The 12,119-nt window shown below is 37.0% G+C and overlaps 1 protein-coding gene across 1 annotated transcript; it reads right to left on the minus strand.

Annotated features, from left to right (window-relative positions):
- Window positions 1-369: 369 nt before the first annotated feature.
- LOC139935391 (tolloid-like protein 2) lies at window positions 370-10,306 on the minus strand. Its single transcript, XM_071929955.1, has 10 exons — window positions 9,986-10,306; window positions 9,541-9,755; window positions 8,681-8,938; window positions 7,471-7,622; window positions 6,720-6,999; window positions 5,965-6,135; window positions 5,148-5,357; window positions 4,365-4,484; window positions 3,012-3,195; window positions 370-2,434 (listed from the first exon to the last, which is right to left on the minus strand). Exons 2-10 carry the CDS (start codon window positions 9,740-9,742, stop codon window positions 1,975-1,977), a joined length of 2,037 nt encoding a protein of 678 aa, XP_071786056.1. The 5' UTR covers window positions 9,743-9,755; window positions 9,986-10,306; the 3' UTR covers window positions 370-1,974.
- Between the last annotated feature and the right edge of the window lie 1,813 nt (window positions 10,307-12,119).

A 12,119-nucleotide genomic window follows, 5' to 3' on the forward strand; every position in this document is an offset into this window, starting at 1 on the left:
TGACCGGGTTTTGACCAATCAGAGACTTGAAACCGTCCAAGGTATTTATTAATAATACTTTTGTAGGCCTTCTTGTTTGCCAGCCATAAGCATCGATCGTATGAATTTTCAATTAAAAGTCAACGATTTTTTTTTTACAATCGCGTATTAAATCCTTTGCCAAAAGGAATCCCACCATGAGTGGGGAAAATGTTAGTTTCATTTTAGGAACTAACCGAATATAAAGGTTACTCCAGGAGCAACAATTAGTTCCGTCCAAATTACTGACAAAAAAATTCCTAAGAGTGAATTTTTGAAAACATTATTACAGGATAGAAAAGAAATTACTATTCTACACACCAATTATGTTTATAATAAGGCAAATTTTTACTCACACACAAGTACTTAAAAATATAAATCCAACAGATTAATTATTAAAATTTTATTTAACTTTATAGAACTGCATCAAACACAAGTTACCTTCTTTTTAAAGGCGATAAATTTGAAATTTAATTAGAGATCAAAACAAAAGTTATATAGTTATTATCTTCTGTGTAACAAATAGTCTTTGTAAAAATAAAAAAGTAGACTTTCAACATATTTACATAAAATTCAAGGACATTTTTACCAACATGTCGACAAAGTTTATTTACAATTATAAGATGAAAGACATTTACAAAGGAGGTTGCTTTTCGGGACGGATTCACAAATCGATATCTCTTTTTACTGGAAATTCATGCTGCAAAAAAAACTTGTTATCACGTGTAAACATAAGCGAACGTAGGCGAGCTCATTTCTTTCCGATGGAAAGGCATTTACTTTCGCTAACCTTTGACAACAAAATTATTTGTTTGCAATGTTTAACTTTGGCAGAGCAATTCATCAATTATATCAGTATAATTATATCCCAATACAAAGGAATATTCTACAGGCGCTCCAGAGTCGCGCCGGAGCAAAATCATGAAAAGTTCGCAATGAAAAGTTGGACGTCTGAAACAGTTAGGAGCGACAGGACCGCTAGAAGTCAAAAGATCGACTGTTGCATTGGTTCAGAAAGACTCTGGAGCGACTTGGTTTTAGACGTCGATCTTTTCATGAGCCGAGCCAATGATAATGTTAAGTTCGCCTGTCTGAAACCAAAACTTATTTGGGTCCATCAGTTGCTCTTTATTACAGTCGCTCTTTATTTGGTTCGGTGCCACTCTGGCACGCCTGTCTGAAACGGGTGTTAAAAATAAACACTGTTTTTTTAAATACTGTTTTTAACACTTTTAAAACCGCAGCAACTGGGAAATGAAAGTATGCTATTGGTCTATACATGTATACATTATCTAAGAGGAAATTCAATGAAAACTTATTCATCAATGATTCCAGTTACTTTTAAAGGTGAAGAGAAGATCGACAACTATGGCAAAATGGCTTTTTCAAGGACATACCAGTATGAACTTTTCTTGTGGAATTGGTCAATAAATCTTCTTCTTCTTCTGTTTCATACCAGACCACAAGGCGCAGACACTCCCATGCACATAATATTGACAAATGTGAGGGGCCTATACATGTACAAGGAATCAGAAGTCGATAATACATGTATCATGTCAATAACAGAAGAGACCGATATTGATATAAAAACTAACACACAGCAATAACAACATTATCTATGGTCTTTACAATATAACTAATGTAAACCTATATTATGTTGGACATCCCAATATAGTACTTGTATAAAGCCTATGGTCACAAAGCATACAGTATTCACATCTTCTTGAATACATGTATATTCGTTAGGAATGTTCATTAAAACTGTTTAACGTTTCTAATTGATGGATGAATAGAGCACAAACTGCTCAAAAGACTGCCAAGTCTGAAGTAGTGGTAAAATGTCACTGACAAACTCAATGCAAGTAGTTTGTGCTATATTTTTCATCCATAAATTGGAGTTGTTAAAAATATGAAGTTTATTTACATCTTCATTGATTGCTCATTTTGGTTTCTTCCTTATTGTTCTTCAGCAGGTCTTCCCTTTATACCTTTTAATGGAGGCAGAGTTCCACCCCTAGGTTGTCTAATCCCCTGGGCCGAACTCAAACCTTCATTTACATGTACCCCTCCATTTACCCCTGATGGGTTATCTGCAGTGGGCGGGGCATACTGAAATGCTGGAGGGGGGAGAACAGGTGCATCTAGACTTTTAGGTGTGTTTTCAAGTTGATCAGGAACGGCATAATCCTCTTCATCCTCCCGTTTGTATATATTACTGGGCTCAGGGGCTGGAGGCACTGGGTAGCCGTTCTGGGAACCTTGGATAGGGGGTACATCAACTGGGTTGTTCCAGATCTCAGAGTACTTCGGGGGTAAGGATGAAGCTGGTTGGGGGTAGGGGGAAGGTGCTTGATGGGTGTAAGAAGAAGGTGCCGAGGAAGTAATTGGCCCTGGGAGATAGGTTGGGTTCTGGACACTGTAAGAAAAAAAGGAAAATAGTAGTTCAAACTTACATTCAACAAAATAATTCACAACTTTGTACATGTACATTGTAATATTATTTAAAGGTTTTACAGCTACTTATAAACACATGTAGTAAGGTTAAAAGTAACATCAATTGGTAGAAAACTGAAGTAAAATGAAATAAAAGCCAGGTAAATGTGAACAGCTTGTATGGGGAATTAATCTCTTTTCAGAAAAAAAGAGGTAGATGTAGTTCGAGGAAGAACCAGGAATATTATATTGATTGCTCAGACCTAATCTCCCTAACAGTTAAGCATCCAGCATCTTCTAAAGAGGAGGAGTTCACTTTGTGAAATATTGGCAAGGGATTAATTTAAGACAGTTGTCCATTTCTGATATTAAGCTGGACCATTAAAGGGGACCACTATGAGGGAGATTTAAATAGTTTAATGGAACATATCAATATTTCCTCCATGAAGTATCAGGGCTGGCATGCTACCATCAAACAGGTTGGTTCATACTTCCTACACCATCCAAAGCTTTCACATTAAGTTCCACTTAGAATAACAACAACATAATTCTAAACTTACTCATTATTCTGAGATGAAATAGTTGACAATGCTGTTCCATTTGTAGATGGAGCCCTAGTTGTAGTGGGTCTTCTAGCAGTATTATTCAGACAGCAGCATGCAGTACAAAGCCCAATCCCAATAAGTGCCATGCAACCAAATATAATTCCAACAATCATTAACCAAGTCAGATCATCCTCAGAACCTGTTAGAAAATATGAAATAAGTTATAACATTAGTTTAGAAAGAAAATCACAAATGGAAAATAAGAAGGGCAACCATTTATGTGACAGACCAGCTCCCAGGAAATGGGTAAGCAAATCACCCTGAGAGAATTGTTATTCCTTTTGTCCTCAGTCATATGATTGGGTTATATTCAACTCCTTACTTGCTACTCTCCTCTCCATTGACTATTTTAACATGCTGGAACTAACAATGTTTTCTTCAATCGTTTCCCTCTTTGCTAATACTAACTAAAATCTCTGCTTTCTAGTTTATTATACACTGTTCATCCAGTATAGGCTGTATCCTTGACGCCACAAAGCCATTTCTTACACTCTGACCCCACCCACTACCCAATTCAATTCAGTCCCCCTGTCAACTTCTCAACACTAAGCGAATTCCACTCTCTCAATCTCCCTCAAATCCTGTACCATCTTGACATCACCCACCTAATTCTCCCGCCCTGGCTGATCCCCATCCCCCATTGCCCAGCCATCTACTCCTTGGCTGACTCCTAACCCCTAACTCAACACTCAAAGTCATTACTGACAACATCCATCGTCTTCATCCGAGTTATCTCCACAGTGATTCAATCAATCACTGTGGAGACCAAGGAACTCCCAAAACAATGGTCATTCTATGATCACCGGGGTGACCCTTAACCCCAGTCAACTACTCAACACTCAAGGTCATTACTCACCGCATCCATCGTCTTCATCCGAGTTATCACCACAGTGATTCAATCAATCACTGTGGAGACCAAGGAACTCCCAAAACAATGGTCATTCTATGATCACCGGGGTGACCCTTAACCCCAGTCAACTACTCAACACTCAAGGTCATTACTCACCGCATCCATCGTCTTCATCCGAGTTATCTCCACAGTGATTCAATCAATCACTGTGGAGACCAAGGAACTCCCAAAACAATGGTCATTCTGTGGTCACCCGGGGTGACCCTTAAGCCCAGTCAACTACTCAACACTCAAGGTCATTACTCACCGCATCCATCGTCTTCATCCGAGTTATCTCCACAGTGATTCAATCAATCACTGTGAAGACCAAGGAACTCCCAAAACAATGGTCATTCTGTGGTCACCCGGGGTGACCCTTAAGCCCAGTCAACTACTCAACACTCAAGGTCATTACTCACCGCATCCATCGTCTTCATCCGAGTTATCGCCACAGTGATTGTATCCATCACATACCAAGGAACTTCCAATACAATGGTCATTCTTACAATGATAGTCATTGTCTGCACAGCCATAAGCATCTAGAAGAAAGTCAGACATTTATGTTAAGCCATTCGACCCTTTCGGTAAACAGTATTGTCCAAGGCCCACACTTCGTGTATCACAACTTCTATATCAAATAACAACCTGTGAAAATTTGGGCTTAATCGGTCATCGGAGTCGGGAGAAAATAACGGGAAAACCCACCCTTGTATCCGCGCGTTTCGCCGTGTCATGACATGTGTTTAAAATAAATCCGTAATTCTCGTTAACGAGAATTGATATTGTTTTACTGTTTTCTCAAAAAGTAAAGCATTTCATGGAATAATATTTCAAGAGCAGTATTTCACCACTACCTTCTGTAAACCCTGTAAGTTATTTGTAAATCTGTGAACTTTTTTTTTTTTTTCTGTACCGAAAGGGTCCAATGGCTTTAATAGGGAAGGTGTAACAATCCATGATTGATTACCGCAAACCTTTACGTATCGTATTTCCAACATGCAAAGTTTCAAATCCTACTAATCCAGGATTGAAAATCATAATAATTCATTACATATTTAGTGCACATTCTCCATCCCAGGATGTTTAAAGGTGCAATTTATAATAAACAACTCTATTAACATTACATCAAAATAACTGTCTACTAAAAATACTCAGACAACTATAAAGCTTGAATTGAAACAGTTTATTAATAATTACGTTACCTTCATAGAAGATGGTGTACAACGCTTTAAATCCTAAATATCCATCATTAGCTGCACCGTCTGTTTGGAATACTAGACTAGCAAACATATCACTGCTTGTATAACGCCCTACATCACTACCACACAGGGTACCTAATGTGGCATGGTCAGAGTCCAGTTGACCATCATTAACTCGAATGTAGTCTGAAGATGAACTTCCACAGTTTGAAGCTAAAGGTTAAGATGACAGATGGGATGTTTTATTAGTTATTGTAAGTATTTGTACATGTACAAAACATGAATAAATAGTGAATTTTATGTCAAATTTATAAAATGACATCAACATTGAGTATAAAAGGCAAACCTACACAAACAGTAACATTGCCACAAATCATATAGTTTAATAAATTGTTAATTGATATTGCGACCATTCCATAAAATGTACACAAGCGCATAACAAATAATAAGACAATAATTAAAAACTTAATAACTGGTAAAATCAAGGAAATACCATAACCCCCCCCCCCAAAAAAAAAAAAAAAAAACAAAAAAAACAAACAAATAATAATATTAAATTAAAAAAATAAAATTAAAAAAAGTACAAGACTCTTACAGGAGTTCCAAAACAGTAAAAATGCACTGACATAAAGACAGTAGATACAACAGTAAAAATGCACTGACATAAAGACAGTAGATACAACTGGAGCAATAAAAATAGTAAAAAGCTTTTTCTAAAAAGATAAGTCTTCAGAACAGATTTAAAAGCGTTAAGGCTATCCTAACATCCTAACATCTCAGTTGGCTTGTGATGAAAATTAAAATTAAACAAAATACTTACAAGATGGAAGATCGACTTGAATAAAATCTATGAGGACTTTTTCATAGCTTCGAGATCCAACAATCTGAACAGCGCAGCTAGAATGATGATCATAAGAGCCTTGGGGGAAGTTTCTATGAGACACAATAAACCCACTACGTTCAGTCAAGACTGCATGGCGGATATCACACACTGTCAGGACAAAAACACAGATAGAATTGTCACTGTTGTAGAATGGACAGAATTTAGTTTCATGAGTAATATCATTGCTGTACACAAACTTGCTAAGCAAAACAAAATCGTGCTTAGCAATAATAGGTTATCGGCCAGATTATAATACAGTAACCACTGTTGTGACTGGTACCCCACACATTTCTTGCTCAGCAAAGAGAAGATTTGCTCAGCAGAAACTTCTGCCTAACATATGGGCCCAGGTCGTGGTCGTTAATATATTTACTGTCAAATCTATCCTAAACTATATTTAAGGCTCTAGATACATGAAGGTTCAGTGTTGAGACCAAGACTAAGCACATTGGTTGAGTCCTAGGAAAATCAAAAACCTGCAAAGTACTTCAGAACCACAACCCCAAGCAGAAGAAACAGTGTATGACTATCTTTAACAAAAAAGGCTTTCTCAGAGCAATGATAAGAAGAACCACTTCTCCCTCATCCTCTGCCAAACTACAAACATTATATTTTCCAGTGAAACCAAAAGATTTCTAACCTGTCCATACCCTACTAATGAGTCTCCTAACAATGACAATGATGATCTTTACCTGATGTCTGTACAGATTCTCCAGTATCTGAACTTGTCCTGAATCCAATAGAACCAATTGCATATTCAGCATAAAACCCTTGGAATGATGCCGATATATCTGTGTGAAACTGAATATAAATAGATGGTCCACTTGACTCAACTAAGGATGGCGGGGCGTTGTTGAATCCACCACAGTATCGACCAATCAAAGGAGAGACTAGATAAGATCCGTCACGTACTTCAACAAAATCATAGATGCAAGTCTGGGATGGCTCCAAATCAAATGATGTGAAACGGAGCTGTGAGAGAGAAAAAACACACAAATAATTACATTAGTAGTCAATTTGATTTCACTGTAAAACTACCAATTTATAAAATGGAGACTGGGACCACTTCAATGCTTTTTAAGTTTTAGTTTTGGATTTAGATTAAAAATAACTTTTTTTAATTTTATTTTCTTCCATTGAAGATAATGTAATAACAATAAGGTAGGTAGGAATGGCTAATTCTCTTTTATTAAGCAGGCCTGGAATTACACGCAGGCTACACAGGCCATGGCCTCCATATTGCCCCTGGCCTTGGTGACCTTCAAATATTTCCCATTGAATTTAAGACCTCTAATGTAAGTGCCCTTTACAAAGTGAAAGTTGCCTTGCCCTTTCAAGATACTCAAGAATGAAGTTCCAGGCTGGTATTAGGCCCAAATATAAAATAAATATTACATTAAGATGTGATAATGATTTTGACAGAAATTGTCTGTAAACACTTACGTGAATAGTTTCTGCTTCATCCGAAACAATGACAATAAAAAAACAGTCTTGATTATGAGCATAAGAATCTGGATAACCTGGACTGAAGAATTCACCGGTAGTCTCCTCCAACACTGAAACACAAAACTCACTGGAGCTTGTTGGTAAAGGCTCTGTATGAGAAAGGAACAGGAAATATCACATTGTATTATGAGAGAGACTATTAAGCCCTTTTAACATGTTTAATTAGAGTGAGATGCAAGACTGGCTGGAGCTTGTTGGTAAAAGGCTCTGTATGAGAAAGGGACAGGAAATATCACATTGTATCATGAGAGAGACTATTAAGCCCTTTGCAATTAGAGTGAGATGCAAGACTGGCTGGAGCTTGTTGGTAAAAGGCTCTGTATGAGAAAGGGACAACAAATATCACATAGTATCATGAGAGAGACTATTTAGCCCTTTGCAATTAGAGTGAGATGGAAGACTGGCTGGAGCTTGTTGGTAAAGGCTCTGTATGAGAAAGGGACAAGAAATATCACATAGTATCATGAGAGAGACTATTAAGCCCTTTGCAATTAGAGTGAGATGGAAGACTGGCTGGAGCTTGTTGGTAAAGGCTCTGTATGAGAAAGGGACAAGAAATATCACATAGTATCATGAGAGAGACTATTAAGCCCTTTGCAATTAGAGTGAGATGGAAGACTGGCTGGAGCTTGTTGGTAAAGTATAAAATAGGGATAAGAAAAACATTGTTTTAAAATGCTGTCTTCAACAAAATATAATAATACACTCTGACACATTAAAATGAAAGACTTGTATTTAATTCTATTACACACAATGGTAGAGCCAGACAAGGCTCTGCTCATTAGTGGGATTCGAACCAGGGTCCACTTTCTTAACTATCTTTCTTAATTAACTTAGTTTACAATCACAGCTTATTCCTAGACAAGTAAAATGGTTTCAAGAAAATCTCTTTCATCAATAAAAATCAAAAGGAAACATCAAAGTCAGCCCTCTGTAAAATAACACACAGCACCAACAGCAAAATCACTGTGCCCTGTGCCCTGTGCTTGTGATGTGGTGCCCTTGCAAAGTTTCAATACACTGGTTTAAATTGTCCTCATACTGTATAAGTGCCCCTAACCACATGACAATTTGAGAGCCCGTTTAAGAGCAAAATTCATGGCCTGCAAAATCATTCAATATTACATGGCACCATACAGTCACATACCTCGATAATCTGCAGACACTGACTGTGCCACTAAACTAAACCCAGCTTCTTCAATCGATCCATCAGATACAAAATGGATAACTAAATGGCGCCCTCTGGATGTAATAACAGGAGGTACTGTCTGGCCACAGAATGTTCCAATTAATGGATCAGCATCTGAATCTCCATCATGGATTGTGATGTAATCATATAAACAGGTAGCGTATTCATTAGGGTCCTCCATTGTGAAGGATGTAAAGTAGATTCGCACTCTTCTACCTGTAAGAAAGATTGGAAAACAATAAAATATTGCAACTTACTAATTATCATCAGTAACAGGTAGACATTAGAAGCTTACATTAAAATACCCAATGATGAGTATATTATATAAATTAATAAAACAAAAAAAAATAAACAAGTAAAAAATTAAATAAATAGATAAATAAATAAATATATTAATTAATTAACAAATAAACAAATATGCAAATAAACAAATGATGTGAGGTATAAACACATTATACAAATATAAATATGCAATGTAGACCTAGATTAACCTAGATCTGAAATAGGTTGATGCGATTTTGATCAATATGCAATATCTAGCACAAATTAATTGTCTTCAAACTGTCAAGGATTAATTTTGTTGTGTTTGTTTTCCTTTTTTTGTTTTGTTTGTTGGTTTTACTGCGCCTTGAACACCCAGCAGGGTGGATACGTGCGCATTACAAGATTATTATTTATTATTATACTCACAACCTTGTTCTTTCTCCTCTATAAAAACACAACAAATATGACATTTCACTGAAGTAGTTCACATTAAGATAACCTGGTTATAATAACAATAACATCAAAAGTAAAAGTTTCTTTAAAATTGTCCTCACCGTTTGGGGCGACTATATTATAGTTGCAGTCCAAGTTGGATGGATAGTTTGAAGGGAAATACAAAGATGTAAGAGTCTCCTCTGAACTGTCAGTCTCTAGAGTGATCATTTCTTGCCAACATCCATCAATGATGAAGACATGATTACTAAGAAGAAGAAGCATGAAGATACAGCATGATGTGATATCTGACCTTCCTCCCATGTTTATGTCTCTGCTGTATGTGTGAACAACGCAATAAGTACATAATGTAATGAACAAATTATGGAGTAGTTAAAAATTTCTTATGGAAAAGTTTTTGAAGTACAATGATGGTACAATGTAGTACGAATGAATGAGGCTTTTAATATTAAGTTTAAATGGCTAACCAAAACATAGGCCTAGCCTGCCCCCTAAAACAGTTCAAGCAATTATGATCAAATTAAATGTGTTTTTAACAGAAATTACCACTTGAATTCAGATGCAGGCGTTTCCTTCTTTAGCTAGCTGTCACACTCAAAGACGGGTTAGACAAGCCGGAAGCCCAGAACCAAGAAACAAGATCAAGAAATTGGATTCAACATGGCCGCGTCGACACAAACTCTTGAGTACTGCAGCAGGTCCCGTCCCGAATGCTTTGTTTGCTTGGTCAGGAAAATCAATATTTCTAACAAAAGCTTTAAAGCCTACGGTTGAATGCATCTGAGCACAATAAAACACACCGTAGTCTGCACCGTGACGACATGACAGGGAACACGCCGTATAGGTTTCCATGGTACCCACGGGGGACTCAGTAAACATTTTTTGTCTGTGACCTCTTCGGATCGGCATCCTAGAGTTCACGATTGGTTCTCGATTGGTTGACGATTGCTGGCTTGTGGATCTGGGGGGGGGGGGGGGGGGGGTGAAATTATAAGGCTCTACTTTTTCCATGAGAAACATAAAACCTATGCGGGTTTTTCACACACTGTCTTTAGTTAACAGGATGCACAACAGAAAAATAGCAACACTGCACGCCTACGGACGTTATTTCATCGATTTTGTTTTGTGGATGGGGCAAATGTAATGGGAGTGGCAATGTATCTAAGAAGAGGGCGGCTCACCCCCCCCCCCCCCCAATCAGTTAAAGACAATGGACACTATTTGTAAATGTTAAAGACCAGTCTTCTCACTTGGTGTATCTCAACATAACTATATATGCATAAAATAAAAAACCTGTGAAAATCTTAGCTTGATTGGTCGTCGGAGTTGCGAGATAACTATGAAAGAAAAATTTGTGGAAAATTACTTCTTTTAAAAAAACTATCAACCTCTCCCCATTACTCATTTACCAAGTGAGTTTTTTGCTGATAATTATTTTGAGTAATTACCGAAAGTGTCACTGCCTTTAAGTTGCGCCAATACTATGAGCCGTGGGTCTAATCATTATGGGACATTCCATGAAAATGGGTATACATCTGGAATATGTCTTCCAGAGTGATTTTTGTTGTAAGTTATAGTTGACACTGAGTTTCCGAATAAATTGCAACGCCCATTGCTCAAGAATTAGGACGTATACAAGCCGGTTATTGTATGACAGAATAAAATATAAAACAGTACATGGAAATAAACACAATCAAAGGGAATAATTAACGATGGCTTTAATTAATTAATTTTCACCATATGCAGCCTGCTAAGAAAGCACTTTTATTGGTTTGTGAGTCTGGAAAAAAAAAAACATTTTTAAATTTTAAAAACAAACAACATGTTTAATATAAATCAAAACTTATAAGTGCACTACCGAGTGAGTTTTACCATCGAGGTAGAGTGAAATTCTACCTCCTATGGTATAGTCAGACTGTTTTCCCTATAAACTATCAAACCTAATTCGTTGGCTTAGTAATAAAATTAATGCGAGGACAAATTTATAGGATTTGAAAGAATCAATAATCATAATCATTATGGTTTCATATCCCCTAAGCTTACACCAATGTAAAACGAGCACTTTGGGTCCAGTCTAATCCCGGCTTGCCAGATGCTTGGGCGGGATTCGAACCCACGATCCGACCCTCGCTCTATGATACCACCGAGAACCATGTGAATGTCACCGAGTTTGATGTACATGTACTATCATCATCTACATAAAACAAATTGTCTCTCATTCAGTTATTAATTATAACACGTTTTAGATAAACGATCTTAAAGTTGACTTTGTCCCAGTGACTCGAAAATTAACACAAGCTTTAAAAAACATTTGTAAGTGAAAGCCAAACATTTAGAAAATTGTATCAGTTATCCAGCAACTGTCCGAAAGATGCGTTCCAGAATTTTGCGCAAGAGGAGCCCAACTGTTATTAATACTGCCCTCAACGGTTAACTGCGTAAGATAATAATAAAAACGATGGAGGATCGGAACGGACGACTAAACCCATTGCCCGGGACACCTGTTCATTGCTGTGTCGGTTATAATTATTATACTGTTCATATTATTACTTGTGTGGTTGGCGACTGGAAGCACTTGGGCCTGGCATTTTACCAACATGGCCAATTAACACACATGAGAATTTACATTTGCAGGAAAAACTCATGAAATAATAGGCATGTTATTTAACTCTAATTATTA

The sequence above is a fragment of the Asterias amurensis genome, chromosome 3 (assembly GCF_032118995.1).
Source record: "Asterias amurensis chromosome 3, ASM3211899v1".
NCBI lineage: Eukaryota > Metazoa > Echinodermata > Asteroidea > Forcipulatida > Asteriidae > Asterias > Asterias amurensis.